The sequence below is a fragment of the Chaetodon auriga genome, chromosome 20, assembly GCF_051107435.1.
Source record: "Chaetodon auriga isolate fChaAug3 chromosome 20, fChaAug3.hap1, whole genome shotgun sequence".
In the NCBI taxonomy this organism is placed as follows: Eukaryota; Metazoa; Chordata; class Actinopteri; order Chaetodontiformes; family Chaetodontidae; genus Chaetodon; species Chaetodon auriga.
Genome location: NC_135093.1, coordinates 21,689,191 through 21,713,358, shown reverse-complemented (window position 1 = coordinate 21,713,358; position 24,168 = coordinate 21,689,191). Strand labels below are relative to the sequence as shown.

Below are 24,168 nucleotides of genomic sequence, written 5' to 3'. Positions count from 1 at the left end.
TTATGGTAGCCATCGTGGCTGTTCTACATTGAGGTAAGGACATGGTGTAATTTACAGTAGCTCTCTCTCCAAGCTGCTAGCTTGATAGGTCTGGCCCTGCTGTCATTGAAAGGCCTGGCCTAAAAAAGGAACAAAGACCAAGACACAGACACACACACACACACACACACACACACACACACACACACACACACACACACACACACACAGTACAACATGCTCAGTCATGTACACAGACTAGTCTGTCAGCAGACTCCATCTGCTCTGAATGGCCTTTCATGCGTGATCAGTGGGACTCCTCATTTCTAAACATGCCAGTCGCTAACACAGTTACATATGCTTCAGCACTGTAAAGTGACTGGTGTAAATTGATACTATGAAATTACTTCCTCAGGGGCCTTTTAGAAATGTCACATTTCATGTTTTGCTGTGATTAAGAATTTCAAGGCATTTGGCTGTTCCATATATTTTGTTTTTCATTGAAACTGCATTATTTTTACAATATCAGTGAGTGTTGCACTGATGCAATGTGACTGCCAGTAGTGCATGTCTTCATTGAACCAGTTATCCTCAATATCAGCTGTGTGGGAAACCACACGTGCATTCAGATATTCAAATTCCATTTCTGAGGATTTCTTAAAGTTATTAAAAAATGTTCTGTGGGTTTCTTTCTTAACAAATATTTATCCTACAAAATGGGGGTATTTCAGAAAGTAGCCTGCAAAAAAATTGTCTTTTTGTTATCCAGTAGACACCAAAGGCCATATTCATAAAGATTCCTAGTGCAGAGAGTTGCTCTTAGTGTCTTAGTGTATTCTAAGAAAATTCTTAGAATAATGAAGTTTTCCCCTAAGAGTTAAGACTATATCCTGGTAAAGATAAAAGTTACTCACTAACCATCTTAGCCCTTAAGAGAGCTCTTAAGGTGAAAAACTTTTAGGAGTATGGAGGAGGACTTTTAAGTGGCTTAAGAATTTCTTAGGTTGAGGAGAAAATGATAGAAGAAGAAGGAGGTAGAGGAAATATTCTCCACTGAATGACCGAGTTAATAAAACACTACAGATTAAATCATATAAGGATCATGTTTGTTGTCGCTCTCATGCGAGATGCTCTGACATCCCCTGGCCAATGCGGTGATGCTATAATGCCAGAAAAGAAAGTGATCATACCACTAAGATATTTGGCAGCTGGAAATGCAGCAGTGCAGCAGCAATGACTTAGATCTGCCTCTTCCACTTGATGTCCACACCCTGCAGACCCCCTTCACAGAAATTGAGGAAAGCTGAGCCACTTAAGGCTGGGCAAGTCTCTGAGAGTACTCTCAAGGGGCCCGTTTTACATAAGTGATTTGCAAATGTTGTGAATCAGTGGCATATATTGGCGGAATCACATTTCAAAAATGATCCAGGGTCATCAATTGCAAATAAATGTGTCCTACAGGGCTGTCACATGCTCATGCATGGGGTGGAAGTATGGCGTTTCAGTGAAATGTATCAGAAATTTTTATTACATTTCTATTTTTAAGGTAAGATTTTCTGGGGCGTTATTTGTCCTTCCAAATGTCCCAGGTACAATACAAGACAAGATCTAGGGATTACATAACCTCACAGAAAGTTGATTGTATGTCATTCCAGAAAGATGGTATTTTTGTGCATTTCCAGAAAATGTGTGTGTTTTGGTTCTGTTTACTTTTAATTTTGGGTGTGATAAAATAACAAATATGATTCTTCCAAATAAATCCTCTCCATCTCAGTGATTGTGTTGTCAGTTGGTGTGTTGCTGACATATCATGCCTCATGTTTTCTGGGATCTCTTCGTTCAGCCATCAAACAACGCTACAAGATTGACACAGTTCTGGGAATGACATCAAATATTTTCATAATAGCTTAAATTTTGTCCTCATTTTTTAAAAAATGGTTGGTTTTTTGTAATAAATAAGCCCTCATTTGGAAACCTCTAAATGAATCCGTTCATTTCGCCCTTTTAAATAATTTTTAATAATTTCCTCTCTGTAATATGATTCTTTCTGAGAGAGAGCAGTTAACCTTTACGGAAGCTGTGAGATTGTTATTGACCTAATGCATTGAATTTATTTCATATTGAATCCAAATATCTTCAAAGTTAAATATGAATATAGCATAACTTTGAAGACATGAATATGTTGATCTTTAGCATAGAAAACCATCCCTTGTTCAACTGAGGACTTAATTTTTGATCAGTTAATATTGTGTTGAAAATTTTTTCCTCATACTTTCTGTCCATGGAGTGTGGATGAGGCTACAGCTGCATTTTAATTGTGTAATGACAATAAAGGTGAACCTTTAAACCATGATCATATTCATTACAGTGTGTATAAAATATGCCGCTCTTATTGTTAATCTGTCTCTCTTTTCACAGTAATTCAGCATGGATGAGATTGTCATAGCAGGGATATCGGGCCGTTTGCCCGAGTCTAACAACCTGGAGGAATTCTGGGAAAACCTCATCAATGGTGTGGACATGGTGACCGAGGACAACCGGCGGTGGACACCAGGTGAGGCCCCTCAACAAGCTGAATTTGACTGATTAGTGAGGGTAAGAAATGCATGTCTGCACTGCGTGGAACAAAGAATGATGAATGTTTGATCTATGGATTGGTAATTAAATATAAAGTACACTATAATGTTGCCTTGTAGTAGTTGGAGTCATTGAGGATGAAAATGCAGTAAAGGTGCCGTATTACCATGTAGTCCTCCCAACACGCAACAACACAAACACAAAAAGCAGTAACAAGACTTCCGTTTAAGGAGTGTTGAGGTTAATTTGGCTCATTGCTAGCTGTCTGACAAAACACTTGAAAACTACTGACAGCTTGCACGATTTTATTTTTATATTTGGGAAAAGCTTAGTCAAAAGCTGTGCCACCAAAAACCCTGAATGTGTACAACAAGTATTCATAGCGCTGGCACAAAACCAACACCACCAGCATTGCCACAATCAACACTAGCAGTGTTGCTAATGTGGACCACCAGGACGTAGCTCATGCGAGCAAGCTTGAGCAGATGGCCTAGCCACCATCGTATGAATGAATGTGTGAAGGGGTGAATGCAGGCTTGTGTTGTAAAAGCGCTTTAAGTGGTCGTCAGACTAGAAAAGTGCTATTAAAATACATTTACCACTCCCCAAGATTTTTTTTGTCTCACCCTATGGTGATAGGCCCTTTAAAAAAAAAATGTTATCCTCTGTTTATTAAATGAGCATATTACATGTTATCCTCTGTTTTATTACGTGAACTCTCGCAGTGGACAGTTAATATGATGACCTTGGTGTTAAACACAAAAGTCCTATCAAGTTAGACCTTAAGAGAGACCTATCTCGGGCATTATTCCTATGTGTGACCACTGTAACAGGAATATACTATCATGTATAGTATGTATAGAGTGAATGGCTGAAAGGAGTGAACCTCTTTTTTGTTTTGTCTTTTTCTTCCCCCTCAGATTTACTGAAAGTCGAGCTTATATTCTGTATGTCTCCAGTGTTAGTGAATGTGCTTCTGCTAGGTTTCAGTACTTGAGCTACAGTGAGCTTTACACATTGCTACAGTGTGGATCAAATGTGCTGCATAACCAAGGTAAATTGATCTTTGTGCTGCGTTCTCAGAGCGGGTTAAGATCTCAGAGATAAGATTTTAACTAATTTTTTTTCAGTCATGCTATCCTATTTACATAGTGCTTTTCTACTCCGACGACCACTCAAAGCACTTTTACAAAACAAGTCTGCATTCACCCACTCTCACACACATTCATACAATGGTAGCTAGGCCACCTGTTCTTTACAAGCGTAAACTATATGTTTCCTACTGAAAACTCACTCGGTACAAAAGGATATTAACAGAATTGAAAAAAGGTCGCCAGGGCAAGTTTATACAGCTTTTTTTACGTCTCATTCCAGGGAGATCATGATACTAATTCATAAATCAGTCCTCTTAAGTTATAAAACAATTAATAGGTTCATTAAGGTGGTAGATTATATTTGGTGCCATAGTAGCCACCCAGATCAACTTAATAAGTGTATATGCTCCAAATGGAGATGATCTCGTTTTATCAAAACCTTTTTCTCAAATCAAATCAAATCAATCACTTTACATAGATAGCACTTTTCATACACGATAAAATGCAACACAAAGTGCTTTACAGCAGTTAAAAACATTATAAAGGAAAACATAAAAACAGAGAAAATCCATCCCTCCCACCCTCCATATGTACATATGCACACCCACAACCACACCCACACATGCACACACACACACACGCACACATACACAGTAGTGAGACATGGCAAGGCACTGAGGATCGGGGAAAACGCTACCTTTGGGGCCGTCCACACTGGGAGGAGTTGTTACAGACTATGACCACAGGGGGTGCCGGCACCTGGGCCGCCCCGACTCCAACAGACAGGTGGACCCCCACACCAAGGTGGGGAGCCCCCTGCCCAGCCTTCTTGCTGTGAGGCACGCGCACTACCTGCTGCGCAACCGTGCCGCACAAGTATCCATATCCCCTATCCATATCCATATACCCTATCCATACTTACATAAAAACATCAGTCTGTGAGATAAGAGTGGAACCAGTTAAAAACAGTACCAGAGAGGCCAACCAGGTGTCTGAGTCTATTTAATAAAATGTGATGGTCTACTGTATCAAAGATCCCTTAGATCCAGTAGAACCAAGACTGTGAGTTTCTTGTTATCTAAGTTCCACCTGATGTCGTTCTTTAAAAGTGCTGTCTCGGTACCGCGGTTCATCCTAAAACCAGACTGATGTCTCTCTAAAATGTTGTTTCTGTTTAAAAAGTCATTGATTTGGTTAAAAACCAGTTTTTCTAGAATTTTATTTAAAAAGGGTAAGTTGGATACAGGTCGGTAGTTATTAAAAACGTTGGGGTCTAGAGTGCTTTTCTTCAGAAGGGGCTTCAACACAGCTGTTTTAAAGGTGGTGGGGAAGACACCCGTCTGAAGAGAGCAATTCATAATGTTTAGAAGCTGTTCCTTAAAAGCGATGTTGGAATTGGATCTAAAAGGCAGGTCGTTGGGTTTTCTATGGAGAAAACTCGACCAAGTGTCCTCGCATCAACCAGGGAAAAACTCTCCAGTGTTTCCTCAGGCAAGGACAACAATTCAGGTGTGTTAACAGATAAAACTTGTTGGAATAAAAGGCTGGATCTGATGTCCTTGATTTTGGTTCTGAAGTGGTCTGCAAAGTTTTCACAAAGAGCGTCTGATGGCATGTTAAAAGCTTTATTAAAATTTGTGCTTGTTAAAATATCAAAGGTGGAGAAGAGGAACTGGGGGTTGTTTTTGTGGTCTATGATGAGTTGTGAGAAATGAGAAATTCTTGCCTGTTTAACTGCATTATTGTAGGTTTTGAGTTGTTGCCGTAATGTCTCAAGGTGGACAGTTAATTTTGATTTCCTCCATCTCCTTGCGGCTCTCCTGCAAAGTCTTTTCAGTTCATGTAGTTTATCGTTGTGTCTCCACAGGGGTGTAGGTTTTCTTTTTATTGTTTTGGTTAAAAGTAGAGCTACTGAGTCGAGAGTGGACTTCAGTTTGCTGTTAAAATTGTCAACGATAAAATCACAGGGTGCAGGTAAAATGTCAGCAGGAGTGCTCTGTAAAATCTCAATAAAATTTGCAGCCACTTCAGAAGTTAGGTAGCGCCTCCTCACTGTTCTCACCGGGACCTCCTGCTGGTTAAAACTGCTAATGTTAAAAAACACACAGTAGTGGTCAGACACAGCCAGGTCGACAACAGAGGACACACCAATGGACAGGCCATGGGTTATGACCAGGTCCAGGTTGTTGTGAGTTGGCTGCGTGATGTGCTGCTCAAAATCTAGACAATGTAAAAGGTTTAAAAATTCTCTGCGCGTTATTTGTGATTGATGCAGTTCCACCTCCTTTTCTGCCCCCTCTAGTAGAAAATAAAAAATTTAAATTTGGTGGGGAAACCTCGGTAAGAACAACAGGTGCGTCAGTGCCAAGCCATGTCTCGGTTAAAAGAAGACAGTCTAACTTATAATCTAAAATCACATCATACATTAAAAAAGTCTTGTTTAAAGTCTTGTTTTTCTCTCCTTATTATCCTACCTTGTTCAATTAACCAATATAACTGGCTATGTCTTTAACTGTATGCTGGATGCTTCTCACCAGCAAATAAGAAAAACTATTAAATAACTTGTCGATTTGAATACAACTGATATTTGGAGATACCTTAACCCAAATATAAAAGATTATACATGCTTCTCAAAAACATATGAAATTTACTCCAAAATAGATTATTTTATAATCTAATGGTCTACTACCAAAGATTGAGAAATGCTGGTATGACAGTATCTTGTTGTCGGACCATGCTGCAATCACCTTAATCTAAGTACCTAATATAATCCCCCCCACCACCTAGATTTCGCTTTCAGTCTAGATGGCTCCAGTACCCTGATTGAATACTTCTCTTTAAACACAAACCAAACCAACTAAGCTATACTAAATACAAATCCAAAGTGTAGTACATAAAACTGAACACCCTTGAACCAGAAGTTATGGAGTTAGAAGAGGAGGTTTATCACAGTGATATCCCAGAAAAACAACAAGAGCTTTCCCTGTTGAAATCCCAATACAGTGAGCAAACTACCAATAAAATAGTTTCCAATTTGCTGTGGTTAAAGTAATCATATTATGACCAGGGTGAAAAAGATGGAAAGCTGTTAGCATGGAGAATTAAGAAGATTACAAACAAATAGAGTTATTAACTCCATTTAATTCGAAGATAGGAAAAATGTAGTTGATCCAGTTGAAATAAACACTGCTTTTACAAACAATTTATGAAGATTTGTGTAAATCTGAATGAGTAGTGGAAAGGCACCTGTGCCCGACCTGGCCTATCCAGAGAAATATACAAGAAGTTTTTAGGCAAAGTATTACCTCATGTCCAAGAGATGTTTACTGAATCATTTGTAAATTGAACACTGCCTTCACTCTCAGTAGTTTATCTTCTGTTAAAACGAGGCAAATTTCCTCCAGAAAGAGCATCACATCATCCTGTATCTTTAATGTAACGTGATGCCAAAATGCTCTGTAAGGCCGTGGCTTGGAGGATAGAAACAACCACTCCCAGCCTCATCGCTAATGATAGAACAGATTTGTACATGGCAGACAAGCATTTCATAATGCACATAGGTTGTTGAATGTTTTGTATGTTAAATAAATGCCAGAGACCATGTAATCCTGTCAGTGGATGCAAAAAAGGCTTTTGACAGGATCAAATGGATATATTATTTATTATTATTGTTAATAATTATACCCACAAAACAAAAAAACAATACGAGAGACATACTATTTTATTATTTTGACATAAACAAAAAGATTTACATACCTACACATGACGTCTTAATTTCGCCTAAAATTTTTTAGGAAGGATTCCTAGCTTAGGAGAAATTTAGGAAAATTCCCACAGCAACTCTTCGCAAGGATGGGACTGCAGTTTTTATCTAAATGAAGAGGCGTGATTGACCCCATTGCTAGATGTGATGCATACTTTTAAAAGGTGTGATCGGTTGATAAAAAGACATGGCATTCTTAGTGATAATGGACAGTGAAATTGAAAGGGCTAATCATAGAATTTAGTCTCTATTAAGGCATGCTGTAATTATGAACATTATTTTATACAAACAACATCTCTGTTGAATAAATTGTAAGCCATACTTTAAAAAGTTGCCTTCAGGATGTTTGAAAACACAGGTCTACCTGCGTAGTTGTTGTATTTATTTGCTTACATTTGTTACCAGGCTGGTCATTTTAGTGTGTGATCTATTTGATGGGCCTATTAACAGGGGGGCAATGGCTCAGCTTTCATCAATTTAAATGACTGATGGCCAGCTTATGTAAGTAGCTACATTAATTGACATAACTCTACCATAAACATAACTCTCCCATCAATTACACCAGCAACACAGATGAAGCCTGCTGTGTCCATGAGTGCCCTTTTGTGAGCCTGCAGGGTGCAGACATCAAGTTGAACAGAGATGAACTGCGCCACAATAAGAGGCAGATCCAAGTAGTCATCACTGCTGCAGTGCTGCATTTTCCAGCTGCCAAATATCTTAGTGGTACAACCATTTTCATTTCTGGCGTTACAGCGTTACTGCGTTGGGTAGGAGATGTGAGATGTGTGCAATTATTTCTTGATGAAAAAATGTATCCATCTGCCCAGTACTTTCGAGCAGCTCGTGTAGTCTGAGTTACCACCAGCAATTTTTGTTTAATCAGTAACATAATTATGACAAAGTTGTGATGGAATCATATCTGTCTCAATGAAATAAAACTCTCACTTTGAAATGATAAGCAAATCCTTGCACTGTCATCTAGATCAGTGGTTCAACAATTGGTCTGGCTTCGGGACCCAGCATCACCCCTTAATGACAGGCCATGACCCAAATTGAAGAAAATTTCCAACTTCTCAAATTTATTAAATGAAAAGATGGTGCAGTTTAAAACTGAGATAGTACAGAATATCACAGTGTGACAACGCAAAAACAAAAAAAAACAAACTTTTACGCTCAATTAGCTGCATTTTAATTAAAAACCAAAAAGTGCATCTTAGGGACACAAGGTAACACAACATACATAACTATTCAGTAACTTCAGCCTTTTTTAACTCAACTCAACAGTGCTTGTGCGAGCCTGTGTGAGCCACATACTGTTGCTAAACAGGTCTGCAAGAGGCAAATTGTTCTGGGCAAGAAAGGCTGCAATTTCAGCTTGTAGTTCATAAAAACGGGACAGTACCTTTCCCCTCGAAAGCCAGCGTACCTCGGCATGATACAACTCCTGTTCATGCTCACTACCAAGATCTTGCCACAGTTTTGAAAATATCGGGTGTTCTTTGCACTTCGTTTTGGTTTTTTTTCTCCATTTTTTCTTAACTTTCTTTCTTTTTTTTGTTGCCCAGGCAAAGGCCCACAACCCACTGAAAATGGGACCCACCAGTTGAGAATCACTGATCTAGACTGTCTTATCACGTCAAGTTGTAAACGTTCATGATCTCTCTGATGTAGTTGATGTAGTTGATATATGATTTGACCATAACCTGTTTGTCTGTGTTCTAGAGCTACATGCAGATTCATTAGTACAGAAGGCTGAGAAATTACATTCAGTTGTTCTCAGTCAGACAGAGGCTCTGTGTAAAAACACCAAAAGGAATTTGGAACAAAGGCCAACATTTTGTCACAAATGTAGGGGAATTAGGTTATTAAACCTTTGGGTTTAATGTTTGCACTTGTTAATATAGAAAGGGGCACCAACTTTCATCAGCTCAGAAGGATTTTATTTATTCTTTTAATGTTTATTTAAAAATAATTAATGAATTAATGGTAGATCAGTCTCATCTTCTGAAGCGTAAGGTCTTGATACAGTGATCGTCTATTTCCAGCTCAAAAGGACACTGTCCGACAGCGACTTAAATGAAAAGTATTATTTATTTGGCACAATAATGAGAATGGATATGAATAATGAATGATATGAAGAATAATATGGATTACATGATGTAATACAAACAACTAGATGAAGAAGCTGTAGCAGGATAATAAATGAATGATTTTGGCGATAGTGAGAAGTAGTTTTGAAGAGAATGAGGACGCGAATGTAGTGTTAATTTTTTGAAGTAATGACTAAGCGAGTATAATGAAAATTGAGATTGTTATAGCCTACGACACCAACGCTTATTCAGTGCAGCATGGAAAATGCCTACTTCTGTGCCAGCAGCACTCCGATGATGGCCTGTCCCGAACTGACAAAAGTGGGCCCCGGCTGTCGCTCGTCGCTCCAATCTGCACTGTGGTTGAACGGGAAGAACCAGTCGAGCACAGTGTTGAGAGCTAATATTGGATAGAGATGCTTCAGGGGCTATTCCTTTGGTGTCGGTAACAGAAGAGGAGTAGCTCTTTCGGTGGCTATTTGACCCAGACAGATGGGTTGAGGCTGGCTGCAGGACTTTGGTCCGAAGAGGTTGACTTCTCGGTTAATAATAAAGTTGAGAATACTTTCAATGGCCGCTCGAAAATATCTGCAAAAATGCATGAATGCCTTAATGGTTAAAGAAAAGAAGAGTTCAGTTTTAACTTTGAAAAAGTTGTTCGGTTTAACATGGCGAGCAAATATTGAAGTTACAAGAAGACTGGAAAAAGAACTAGCGAAAAACATTTTTTCTGAAGAGAAGAGGAAAACAACTAAACGTGAAGTAAACACAATTGAAGTCAAGAGAAAAAAAAAAGTTTGCCGCGGGCTGCAGGAGTTATACCCTCTGGCGCGCCGGGGGGTGTCTGTGATAAACAGGCCTTCGCTCGCTTTAGAATGATTTACTTTAGATGAACACTGTTATTTCATCCTAAAATAAAAAAAAAAACATTAACTAACAGTTGTGTGTGATGGACTCATCTGATTCTCACTATGGTCAATCACAGAGTTTAAATGATTAATTTTCAATCAAACTTCAACATTGTTTACCGCATGTATGTTGGCACAAATATACATACATCAGACACATTTCGTTGATTAATGGCAACATTCTTCAATACCAATTCTAACTTATATTACAACTAATAGTACAACTAACTAATAGAACAAAGGAACAAAGAAATGCAGATTATATTTGGTGAATTAAGCACTACTAATTATAATTGTCTAATGTCACATATCTAAAACCTAACTGCTACTAATCTCTAGATGGCAGTATTTACAAGCTAGAAACATGGGAAAAGCACTGATAACATACAAATAATGAGTTTAGTGCTGTGGGAACATCCGAAGTTGAATCAAAGATATAGTTTGCATTATCCTGATGTGGTAGAAAAGAAAGCACACATACACACAAAACAGTCTTGAGGCCTCTTGAGACCTGTTAATTGTCCATCCTGATGGTTTTAACGCTTTCTCATCTGGTGTGGAGCTGGAAGAAAAGATTTGCATCTCCATGAAAACAGTTTAAGTGATAGGTAAACCTTTGTAGTTGGAATGTCTTTCCTCCCCACCTCTTCTGAAGGAATGCGAGAGAAAAAGGTCAGTTGTATGCCTCTTGTTCTCCTACACGAATATTCCTATCAATCAGTCATTTTCCAAACAAGTTGGGATGGTAAGCAGGTGGACTGTGTTTGTAATCTGTGCATGAGTAGAGGCTCTTCTAGTCAGTGGATCTTGTCATTGCAATTTCAGATGACCAACCAGAAAAATCATTTGAATGTGCAGTGGGAAATTTTATGTGAAGAGTAGGAAAATGTCCAAATTATAAAGCAGTCTATTTGGCCGATGCGGCGCCTTTCTGCATGGCGCTTGGGTGGACCTCTGTCCGGCAACTTTTTTGTCAGACATCCCTACATTCTGTACTTGAAACACTTAGTATTGACACCCTCTGGTCGGACTAGGCCCATTCAAATAAATGAGGGGGCTGTGTTTTTGCTGACAGGGCTAAACTGGGTCTGAACGTGGCCTCACCCATTTCCATAGCTTTGGTGAGTTCTAGTTGGTCGCTGAACCTGATTAAACTAACAGATTTAACAATAAAAAGCATTTAGCAACTGCATTGCCCAAAACTTTTTGTATCAATCCACCCTACTCTAGTTTTACGTTTTGATTTTATATCTTTTCGTAGTTTTAATAACTTATCTTTTCATCTCTGCTGATCCACTCTCTCCAGTCCTCCCTTACAGTATTTTTCCTGTCTGTGAATAAAAGACTCGTCCTTCAGTGCCTGGCAACCATCTTAAGCTCACATTCATGGACTGAAAGGGTTGGACTGGGTCAGCTGAAGCTGCTGAGACCACACACCAGGCATAATGAGAGAGTGGGGAGAATAGAAAGGAGAAACAGAGAATGTAACATTTCTGAGTGCTTCCAAAGGCAACTGGACTTCTAGAAGACATTTCGCCTCTCAATCAAAAGGCTTCTTCAGTTCTAACTGACTGGTGGGAAGTCCCAGGGATTTGTCCTCTTATAGGATCATAGCTCCGCCCAGCATCATTCGAGTCATTAGGGTCAGATGAGTCATGGTGTTGATGGCTCAATGGGTGTTGATGGGTGAGAAGGGGTGGGTCGTTGACCCACCTGCCGATCATGTGATTCAACTGGGTCACATGAGTTCTGGTGTGAATGCCTGTTAAGCTGCCCTGGGAGAGATCTCAGTACTGCATTGTAAGTGGCTGATAAGTGGTGTCTTAGACCACCTCCTCTGTTCAGTGATGTTCTTTCCAGTTTGACATGGATGGCTTCTTTCACTCCTCTGTCAAACCATCATCAGTCTTCCCTGGCCAAAATATGTACATTATATATCCCAAATACGTCCCTTGTCCTCAAGCTGTAGATGGACTGCTGAGTTTTGACCTGAGGTGTTGGCTCTTCTGTGTTGTGCCATGCACTTGTGAAAGGGTTGCTTTGTTTCCCCAGTGTACAAGTCTGTGCTTGCCTTGCTGCGTTGCACTGTATACACTACATTACTCTGCTTATGTCTGGCCGTTTTGTCCTTAGGGTGGACAAGCTTCTGCCTCAGGGTGTTAGTGGGCTTGAAGTGCACAGGGATGTGGTGTTGAAAATCCTTCTGAGTTTTTCAGATACTCCTGCAACGTAAGAGATGACAATGTTGTTCTGTTTACGGTCCTTTTCTTCTCTTTCTGCTCTGTATCTTTTTGTAGTTTTGAGTTAGTCAAGGAAGTTTTTGTAGCCACTTCAATGTTGAGGCTCCTCTCATCCTCAGTGTGCACTGCGCAATCCAAAAAGACCATACTGTCTCCTTTGACATCCTCCCAAGTGAACTTGATGTTGCTGTCCACTGCACTGATGTGATCCATGAAAGCTTCCACTTCCTGTGTTCTAATTTCAACCCAGGTGTCATCCACATACCTAAACCGATGGCTGGGGGGAGGTCCTGTGAAGGAGATCAGGGCTCTGCTCTCTACTTCTTCCGTATAGAGATTGGCCACTTTAGGAGAGACCAGTGACTCCATGGCACAGCCATGACTCTTGTCTGTAGAAACCCTGGTTGTACTGGAAATATGTGGTTGTCAGTCAGAGGTCAGGCAGGGCACATATGTGATCTGGGGTGAGGTTGGTTCTGTTGGAGAGTGTACTGTCTTGTGGCAGTCCTTTCCTTACAGTCTTCACTCCTTCCAGGGTGGGAATACATGTGAAGAATGAGGTGACATCATAAGGTACTATGCTTTCACCCAAATCCAGTTTTAAATTTCCCACCTTGTTGGCAAAATCCTGGAGTAATTGGGTTACTAGGCAACTGAGTTGATGCTGCTACTGACGGGTCTGAGTGGGGCTCCTTCCTTGTGTATGGTGATATTTTGGTCTCTCTGTCATGATGTCAGTGCCTTCCTTTCTTTGATGATAAAGTAATGCTTTAGCACTGGACAAGGCGCCTATACTCTCAGTTGTTCTGCCTCTGTGTCTGCCAAATTGTTGTTTTCTCATGGCTGATTCTGTGGCCATGAGGAGGTCTACCACAGGTATCTGTTCAGTTGTGATTGCAAAATTCAGTCCCTTTACTAAGACAGCCTTTTCTTGTTGAGTGAGCACTCTCACTTTTTTTGAAGTAAAAGGCAAGCCAATCTGTCTAAATTAGTTTGTGGCGGTGCACTTGGTGAAAAAGGCTAATCTTGAGTGTCATTACAGCTGTAAACGTGCTAAACTGGATGAGCTGCAAATGTGCTTGGATAAAGTTAATGCCCAACAAGCAGCTTTCACAAGACTACATCCCGACAGGGACAGAGTGTTATGCCGACAACTTTTTGTCATAATGCCGGCACCAGTGACTTTATCAATGCTGACTGGGAGCAGGGTTTCCATTTTGTGTAATTACCAATTTTTACACGGAAAATCTGTTGAAGTCTGATAAATTTTAATTTCTCTGGCCATAATCTCTTCTGAAAATAAATCCATGGTAAGATGTGAAAATACTCTGGGTCTACACATTTTACCCCACTGCTTCTCTGATGTCCACACTCCCTCTCTCTTCTCCTGATATTTTCACTTTTCATCTAAATCTTGTGATTAAGGGCTTACTTTGACCAAGCTAGAGTTGGTGGTGTTTGTTGGAACACTGGAAAGACAAACCAGCAAGGTTTTGGTGAGTTCTATTGAGTTTGAATGAAGTGTTTTACAATGATAAAATTACTGCTTCTATTAATAGAGTCTGGTGGCTGTGGTGAAGCGATATAGCGGCTGTTTCTGGTTAAACAAAAAGGATTTAAAAAGTTCTGTTTCTTTAGGGGTCATTTTTATAATGCTATCAGACACTTAGAAACACAATCTGAGCCTGTCAGGGGCACTTGTAGTGGATGTGCACTGATGTCAAGCAAAAGTCTGTAGGGTTACAGCCCATTTCACGGCTGCAGTGCTCTCACTTAATACTGGACCAATTTCAAAAATTGTTTTCCCCATTAGTGACTTGGATACAAAAACATTAGAAAATACGGCCTATAAGCAAAGATAATATATGACTGGAATGTCTCCCATTTGTCAGGGACATTTAAATCTTTTACAATAAGTGGATGGGCGCAGTTTTTTCTAATGAAACCCTAGCAGTCCAATGTGCTCCACAGCTCACAATGAACCGGTTAGCTGTTAATGGGTGTTGGGCTATTAAATACAAAATAAACTGAAACTGACATCCCTAGAACATGCTCACAGCTAGATAAGAGAATCCGGTTTGACTTACCAAGTTGATAATCACTATCATGTGACTGCTCAGTGTGATGCCATTTGTTAGGCTTAGTGAAACCAAATAACAAAAAGATAACCTTGATATGGTGAACTTACTGTATTTCATAGTACAGGGCCCAGGTTTGGTACCATCATGCCTGTAGACCAAAACTTGAGCTCACTGACTGTATGTGGCAATCTGTGCCATAGCTTGAGGCGCTATGCAGAAGTACTGGGCAGACGGATATGCTGCTGTTTTGATAAAGTGCTACAACTGCTGAAATAAAAAATATATATCAATATTAAGGGAGTTTTTATAAAGCTCCTGTGTTTAGAATTTGAATCAGAGCCATTTAATTTTTTGTTGATGTATGGTAAAGAGAGTAGCGCCCCCTGATGACCTCATTGATTACTTCCAGAAAAGGAAAGAAGCCAATGTTGTCAGTGATTTGCTTTGTAACTTTGAAACCTTTTGTAGTATTTTGAGTTGAATTTACTGTATTACTTTGTAATTAGTTATGATTGAATCTTCAGTGCCATCTTTGCTTGGCTCACTCTCCCCAGCCAAACAGAAGACATTTATAGTTTACCCACCTTTTATCTTATCACTACATCCTCTCAGCAATTTTGTCCAATTACTGTTCAGAATTTTGATTTGCTGCCCTGCTCTCTCCCTTGCCCCACACAACAGCAGACTAACCTTGAATAGTGGGAGTAGAATATCCTTCAACCTACTACCTTTTTAGGTTGCATAATGTTTTTACAAATATAATTTCAGATATGAAATAGCTGTTCTGAAATAATTATTTCCTGTCCTGATCTGCCCAATTATATACTGTTCTTGGTGCATTCTGGGATTTCATAGAACCCTCAATATAACTTATCCAGAGTTAGTTAATTAGTTTAATGCAAATAGCTCTTTTTGTCTTAATCCAAGAGGTTAGGTGGTGTAGAAATGCAGGAAATCTGTTTTAAATTCCATTTTTTTCTCTTGGAGAGGACACCCCAAAGCCCTCCACCAATTATGCATCTTTCCAAGTGTACTTTACCATTTTAAAACACAACCAGGTGCCCATGCACTGAAGATTTCAGTTTTTTTCAGTTCATCAAAAGTGAAGAAAATTACTGCTTGTTTTTACCATTCCTGCTATATTATCATTTGCAAAGCTGCTGTTAGAAGTACATATATAACTCACCCTTTACAATGAAGACAATGAGGATGCACTTGTATTCTTTAATAAGTGACACAGAGGAGTATGTTTCCTCTTTTGCTTAGCTGCATTAGATTTCACGAGTGAACAGTCTTCTATTGGTGGTGAAACTCTTTGGCAGCAAAGAATCCAAAATTTCTCAAAATGAATATCATACTGATTCAGTGACATCAAAATTCTAGCACCCTTTTTAAAATTACTTGTATCTGCTCTTGCTTTTTTCCAGGTCTGTACGGTCTTCCAAAGAGAAATGGTAAACTGAAGGACATCAGCCACTTTGATGCAGCCTTCTTTGGAGTCCACCCCAAACAAGCCAACACCATGGACCCCCAACTTCGTCTCATGCTGGAGATTGCCTATGAGGCTATTATAGATGGAGGTGAGGAAACGGGGTGAAAAACCTCACCACTGCAAATCAGTAGTGAACAGTGGACGGTAATATGAGTGGAAATGGGTAGAAATGGTGGGAAGGGAATACAGTAAAAAAACAATGTTTCCTCTCTTTTTTTCAAACTCTGGTCTAGTTTGGTTTAATTTGAAAGAAGAGCTGAGTGAAGTACCTGATACAATACTTTGTGAATGGCTTAAAACAATGAAATGTTGTGGTGCAGGACTGAACCCGGTCACAATGCGCGGCAGTAAGACCGGCGTCTACATCGGCGTGAGTGGCTCGGAGGCTAGTGAGGCGTTCAGCAGAGATCCAGAGGAGCTGCTGGGCTACAGCATGACTGGATGCCAGCGTGCCATGTTGGCCAACAGACTCTCCTACTTCTTTGACTTCAGCGGTATGCACACACAGCCAACTCCGACATATGCCGTCATTCTTTGACTCTTAGTTTGATGCTGGTCTGATAACGCCTGACACTGAAGCATAAATACACACCAGCAGCAAGCAGGGCATGTTAAAGAGCATTTTACCACTTTTATTCTGTTCAAATAACACTTTGTTTTGTCCAAAGCTGGAATGTTGGAATATGAGAACTCTTTACCGGACTCGAAGATGGAGTCCTAGTGGATGTCAGAAGTCAATATATTTCAATTCAGTTTTATTTGTATAGCGCCAAATCACAACAGAAGTTGTCTCAGGACACTTTCCATATAGAGCTGGTACAGGCCAAACTCTCAATCTATAGATACCCAACACTTCTCTCATGAGCAAGCACTTGGCGACAGTGGTAAGGAAAAACTTCCTTTTAACAGACAGAAACCTGAAATATATACAAGAAAATTTGAATTGTCTTTCATACATACACAGTCAACAGACACAACAGAGATGACACAGACATACTGAGCTAAATAGACAAGAAAATAGATAAAATTAAACAAAATAGAAGTGTTAGTTCACAGAGTACTGAGGGGTACAGGCATCTCCAAAGAAGCTGTCAATATAGAGGATCAGAATGCTGGTTGGACATGACCAAGATGTGCAGTGCAAGGCTGGCAGGAGCTTGCTTTCATATGTCAGGCAGGATTAAACACATGAAAAATTGTTGAAAGCTAGACCTTGGACATATGAAGCCAGTATACATTCTTAATTTGAATAAGGCTATGCCTTGCACAAATAGATGAAGAGTGAATACTTTTAAGTATTTTAGACCAGTGTTTCCCAACCTTTTTGAGCCACGGCACATATTTTACATTCGAAAAATCTGATAAATGACACATAAATTCATACAAATAAAAATATTTATTCAATACAGCATCTCGGCTGTGTTGTGCACTGTGTCTGTAACCCCCTGTCCCTCCCCCTCAGTGCATGTACACAGAAGCCACCACACATCATGTAGTTGGCCAATCGTGCGGCTTGAACAGAAAAAAAGTCGAGGGAAATAAAAAAAAAAAAAGCGGCTCCCGCTCCGGCTCCCAGGCAGGAGCTGTCTTCGATCGTTCACTTCAAAGAGCCGTCTCTGAGAGCCGTTTCATTCGCGACCGAGACATTACTAATCCCTCTACCTGTTCCACTATTATAAAGAATAGTGGCGCAACTTGGTGGGCGCAACTTGGTGCATGTGTCTCACGCCCAATGCATGAGACTTGAGAGCCTCCACAGCACACCGGATGATTTCCCACGCCACACCTATGTGCCGCGGCACAGTGGTTGGGAAACACTGTTTTTAGACCACTGATCTTCTTATATATATTATATATACTGATCTTGGTTTCCAAATCGTTTTCCCACTTTCCTTTTGTCATTTTTCCACAGTGAGAGTCTTCCATATCAAATATAGCTGTGTAAAGCCTGAACATCTTAACCTATGATTTGGTTTCTAGGATTAAATCAAGAAACGTTTTGGTGGCAGAGAAGGAAATGGACTAAACTGAGTTTGTATAAATTGTCTAATTTGAAACAGAATCAGAGATACACAGGACAAGGTGTTAATGTCCTATTGTGCCAATAGGTGAGCACTTACACAGGAGTTATTAGCAATGGTAGACAATCAACGGATGGGGCTCTCCAGACAAAAGGGCAGACCAGCGACAGGAACTATTTGAGTTATAGGGAGGCAGAACTTCAGGACGACCGGGCATGGGGCACATCTTCTGTAGTGAACCCTGTTTCATTGGGTGTTTCGGCCTTTCATCTCTAAGTTCTGTGCAAACTCATTCTTCATTTGATTAAATTAGATAAAAATTGTCTTCTTTATACAACACCCTAATGTTCAAGACTCACTTTTTGAACCACTGACCAAGTGTATTGTCTATCCGGGAGGAACAGATGGTTGGCTTCAATTGGGGCATAAGCAGACATCTATCATCTAGATCAGACATCTGTAATGTTTTCTAAATTGAGACCAAATTTTCAAAGAGTGTAAATCCACAGTGACAGGCCTGGAGTGTGCAAGGGAATTGATGAACGTAAAGGGGCAAAGAGGAGGAAGGAGCAAGAACTAGGTTCAGTTTGTGATCAAGCAGGAACATCGAAGGTCTATCACACTTACCAATCAAATACGTTTTTTGATATTTGCCACACAAGAATTTAGTTGAAAGTTTGGTAAAGCCATTACACCATAAAGCTTTGTTCATTGAAAAAGTAATTTTTGGGATTTGAGTTTTTTTGTCGCTCCAAATAAATTGTGAAATAATATCTGGAAATAGATCTGGAGTGCAAAAAGGGAGACAGAGTGTTGACAGTGTTCCAATTTTATGCCATCGGTAAGATGTCTGTTTATCATTATTATTGCTGTGGGGGCTTAATATAAGGTTTTAATGCTGTAATTAACTTTTCTGCAAAGCCAAATCCTCCAAGACCAAAAACAGATATTACCAACTAAGGCAGTCAAAGCCTTTCTCCTCATCTAGACTGATTAACACTGCACTTGTTTTTGTTTTCCTGATACTTATGCGTAGAGAGCGTCTAATATTGTCTCATGCTTGACTTTCCTGAACAAAGCTGGTTTGGTCACTGTCAGGTAGATCAGGAATAAAGGTGTCTAACATGATAGATGCATGCAAGTTGCAATCTTGATTTAAAATTGAGATTGGTCCATATGAGCTACATAAAATTTTATTCTTGCTCTCTTTTGGGATGTAGGAAATGACAAACGGCAAATGGACTGTTTATATATCGTGCTTTTCTAGTCTGACGATGACTCAAAGTGGTTTGACATCACAAATCAGCATGATGATTGTTACTTCCTGGTGTCTTTTTTCAATGCTGCTGTCTCTGACTTTTTCTCATGATCTGTGACATTGGGCACACATTTTGTTGTTCTCCAATTGAGGGTAAATTCCTCCTCTACACCACCAGACTCCATGTGAAAGACCATATTGACGTCCCATTTTGTGACCAAACCCCCTGCTATTCAAACTCAATCATATTTGAAACAATGATCTAAATGGCCAGCAGGACACAGCAGTTGCTGACCGTCTCAGTAATAGACTCTTAGCCATGACCATTTTGGAAAGAAAGTTTTTACTTAATTGTTTCGGTAAATTAACAGTTCAGAAACTTTAAATTACCCTTTAAAATTAATCAGTATTGGCAGCACTCTACAGTTTCTCAACCCATGCACCACCTGGTGTGTTGATTTAGGAATGCCTTATGAAATTTTCCTTATTTGTTGCACTGTGAATGGCCTCATGGGAAACACTGCTGTTCAATGGATGCTGAGCCAAAACATGGTGTGAGAGAATGCTGTGGCCCTCAGTGGACATCAGGAACCAATGCTGCCACCATGTGGCCAGATATCTTTCAGCTCAGAGCTCCTGTAATGCAAGCTACTACAAAGTTGGTTTGATAGATGATGGTAATCAATCAGCCTCCTCTTCCAGTTATTACCATATTTAGTACAGGATGAAAGTGTTTCTATATGCCATATTGTTTTCCTCTAATTGATTGCCAACACCTTGTAGGCATTGCCTTTGCAGTTCTAACCTGAGTTATGTAGGCATAGACAGTTTGTAACTGTGGCCGATCCTGCATTTGACAGTGTTGTGCCTTTTGAACTTCAGGAACTTGATTTGAATGGTTTGAATGGGCATAACTCACTGGTCATGTGTCTGTCTCACTTTTGTACTGCTTTGTACAAATAATCCTTAAGCATAGCTGACAGAATTTCACTGGATGCAGAATGAAATAAAGTCCATGCATTTTCTGTTACAATAAATGTAGAGGACTGTTCACCCCTAACAAAGACATTTACTGTTTGAATGATTTCAAGTTCGAACTGAATGCAATTCAGTCAACCTGAACCATTCCACATTTTGAATGCCCTCAAGTATTCCTGGGAATCCTTTTCCACAGATGTGGTTTCGAACTCTAACCCACCCTCCTCTCCACTACTCTCCTCCCCCAGGCCCCAGCACTGCCATTGACACAGCCTGCTCCTCCAGCTTGCTGGCTTTAGAAAATGCCTTCCATGCCATTCGCCAGGGCCACTGTGATGCTGCTCTGGTGGGGGGAGTCAACCTGCTGCTCAAGCCAAACACCTCAGTGCAGTTCATGAAACTGGGCATGCTCAGCCCTGAGGGGACCTGCAAATCCTTTGACTCATCAGGTAAACGAAAATGGCAGGGTCCTCCTGTAGGTTTGCGGTTTAAGATGCTGACCATGAACACTAATGTCCCCTGGTAGATCTGGAGATCTTTGTTGCATTCCTCTGGCTTGTTTCCTTTTATCTTGTCAGAAGAGGGACTTAGTGTGTCCACATCCAGACAAAAGTATTCAGGTGCAAAACAAAAGAATATTGCAGGCACAAAGGTGAGAATGTGTTGACCTCTCTCCTGTCACCTCTTCATCTCTTGTTATCTAATAGAAGCACAAAATGTTTTCAGGCAGGAGTTTTGTTTTCAGATCTGTGGCTCAGGATAAGTGTAATGGTCTTTTGCTGTTAAATCTCATAAAGTTAAAATTACATTTATGAAACGAATTTGAGAACCAAGTCCACAGACAGAGTACTTGCAGTACTGGACCTCAGCTGGTGGCTGATGATTCGTGTCATTAAGATGAATAAATTATAATGAAACATACATTATGCATGTGTAAAACTGTCCATAGAAAACTAGCGGTTTTTGTTTTTGGCACTATAAGGAAATTGTAATTCTGCCTCTGCACAGCTGTTTTCTGAAAGCTAGTCATCATCACTGTTTGCTTACAATCTGAGAACTATATTGTTTTAACTGTGTATTATGCATTATTTACAGTTTTTGATGTACTCCATGTGTGCATATACCAATATAAAGTTTGTTTCTATTATTCTGTTGTCCAGGAAATGGATACTGCCGTTCTGAGGCAGCAGTGGCAGTCTTGCTGACCAAGCGGTCGATGGCTAAAAGGGTCTACGCTACACTGATTAATGCTGGTAACAACACAGATGGATACAAAGAGCAGGGTGAGAAGACACACTAACAGCCTGCAACCTCTTAACTCGTGCTGTGACATATGATTTGGCATATGATTATTAAAATCTAAAACAGTCTTATTATTTTCCTTATTAATCAGTTATTTGTTTGGTCTACAAAAAGTCAGAAAATTGTGTAAAATGTCCATTGGCTGGTGTGGTGCTTACTCTTCAATACAATTGCTAACAACACACTTGAAAGTTAGTTAGTTTGTTTAGTTGTTCCCTTGCCAGAGCTCAGTCTGTCACCTATTTCTGTGTTGACATTATTTTTGACTGTAAAAAACATATATATATATAGACACACACACACACATATATGCCTACACAATGACAAATTACAACAAGTAAAAATATCCTGTATTATTAGTAACAGAAGATTTTGCTGATTAAACTCTATCTATCTTTTATTTTGTACTTGAGTGACATTTTGAGTGCAGGAGTATAATTTGTAATGGAGTATTTTTAAACTATGGCATTTCAACTTTTACTTAAATGAAGAATCTGAATACTTCTTCCACCACTGTATAAATGTTATTTCAGTTTAACTTAAAACAACTTATCAGTTGATGAAATAGTTTCACATGGATTTTCTGTATCGATATATTAATTGTTTCAGCTCTATTTTAGTGCTGTCAATTATTCTTCTTATCTTGATGGCACCCTTCACAGTGTTTTCACTGGCGTCTCAAAGTCCACAATACAGCTGAGTATTATATGAAGACACTTTTTCAATGCAATGGCAACATTAAAAGTCTTAACTATAGTTAATTTATGGAAGCTGTCATAATTTTTGCAATTTACTTAAATGGTTTATCTTAAAGTGGGTTTTATTCGGACAATAACTTCTATCAGAAATAGTAACATTGTACATACTCACTTAAAAGGGAAGCTTTTAAAGCAAGTTATATTTAACCCTGCCCTGGACCCTATTCCCCCTTGTTTTTATGTGTAGGTGGCTAATGGTGGAAATGAAATTAGTCCAGCAGCAAAACAGGCTGCAATCTAATCCTTTGGGCCAATTGTGCCTCATCAATGTACGTCCACCAAAAGTTGTTGTTTTTTGCCTGTGACAGACTCACATTATTTAGAGAACAAAAACAGTTGAAAGAAACTCAAATAGCGTCGTGTTGCACACACTGTTTCGCATCATGGTATGGTCTTATTGGGTTGCATCTCAAGAACAGCTATCTATCAGAAAAGACAACTGACGTTAATGTGAGTAAATTAGCAGTTACCCAGCAGTTATGGTATGGTGTACCATACTTGTCCTCACACATTTTCTGGTTCCTCAGGTGTAACGTTTCCATCAGGTGAGATGCAGAAAAGGCTGGTTCGTTCTCTCTATCAGGAGGTGAATGTAACTCCTGAGCAAGTGGAGTATATTGAAGCCCACGGCACCGGAACAAAGGTCAGTCAGTACAACAGTCCAATTTCTTAATCACACTGTTTCAGTGCTGGTCTTTGCACCATGAGCCTGACAGTTGATAAAACATAAAATAATCACACAGGCTACACATTTTTGATCTGAAAATGAAAAAGTCACCTTCAATCTCATCTAATGTCAAACACCAGGAATGTCTCTGCATCATCTCTAATCTCTACATGCAGGTTGGGGACCCACAAGAAGTGAATGGCATTGTCAGTGTGTTCTGTCAATCAAAGCGAGAGTCTCTGCTTATTGGCTCCACTAAGTCTAACATGGGCCATCCAGAACCGGCCTCTGGTCTGGCTGCCCTGGCAAAGGTGAGAAGCACAGCACTCCTGTTTTTGGCTGCTCTAATTCAAAACCAGGTCATGCTTTTTCCTTCCTCATTTGTAACTTAATATTTATTGAAGTTTTTCTACCTGTTCTGAATATCCATACTGGAAGGTGACACCCCACTATCTTTCTAATCTCTGCAAGAACCTGTCCTTGGTGTGTCTTTGTAGTCTTGACACAAAGAATTGTACAATTTGAGATAACGATGCACACTTTCTTACAGTCTCTCCTGGAAGACATCCATAGTGCAACACTATGGATGTCTTCCACCTTGGTTGTTCATACGAAAGATGCCAGAAGTGTATTGACTGTCCAGACTTTACTTAGTGGCTTCAGCGGGTGAATGTTCCTGAAGCATATACATTGCATATCCATCCAAGGCTTCATCTGCAGGATTCAGTTTGGTTCCAGTGTGCCTCCATTGCGCAACATCTGTAGTGTCACAAGTGAGAGATATTATGTTCGTGACAAATATGGAATCTCTTTGTATTATTTATGAAGTATTTAAGCACAGTTGTGCCAAATGTTAAAAAAACTGACTGGTGCAGTTTGAGTTGAAGCTCCTTCTTGATTATCTTATCCACTTGTACAGCAAGTATAGCAGCAGATATTTCAAGTCTTGGTATAGAT

At 39.7% G+C, this 24,168-nt stretch overlaps 1 protein-coding gene across 1 annotated transcript in view; it reads left to right on the top strand.

The window, feature by feature from the left end:
- fasn (fatty acid synthase) overlaps positions 1-24,168 on the top strand; it is a 64,814-nt gene that overhangs the window by 3,715 nt on the left and 36,931 nt on the right. Inside the window, exons 2-8 of the mRNA XM_076759302.1 lie at positions 2,398-2,533; positions 16,163-16,315; positions 16,548-16,721; positions 20,733-20,933; positions 21,645-21,767; positions 23,072-23,187; positions 23,388-23,522. Of these exons, the coding sequence (XP_076615417.1) occupies positions 2,407-2,533; positions 16,163-16,315; positions 16,548-16,721; positions 20,733-20,933; positions 21,645-21,767; positions 23,072-23,187; positions 23,388-23,522 (1,029 nt within the window). The 5' untranslated portion in view covers positions 2,398-2,406. The remainder of the gene's footprint in view (positions 1-2,397; positions 2,534-16,162; positions 16,316-16,547; positions 16,722-20,732; positions 20,934-21,644; positions 21,768-23,071; positions 23,188-23,387; positions 23,523-24,168) is intronic.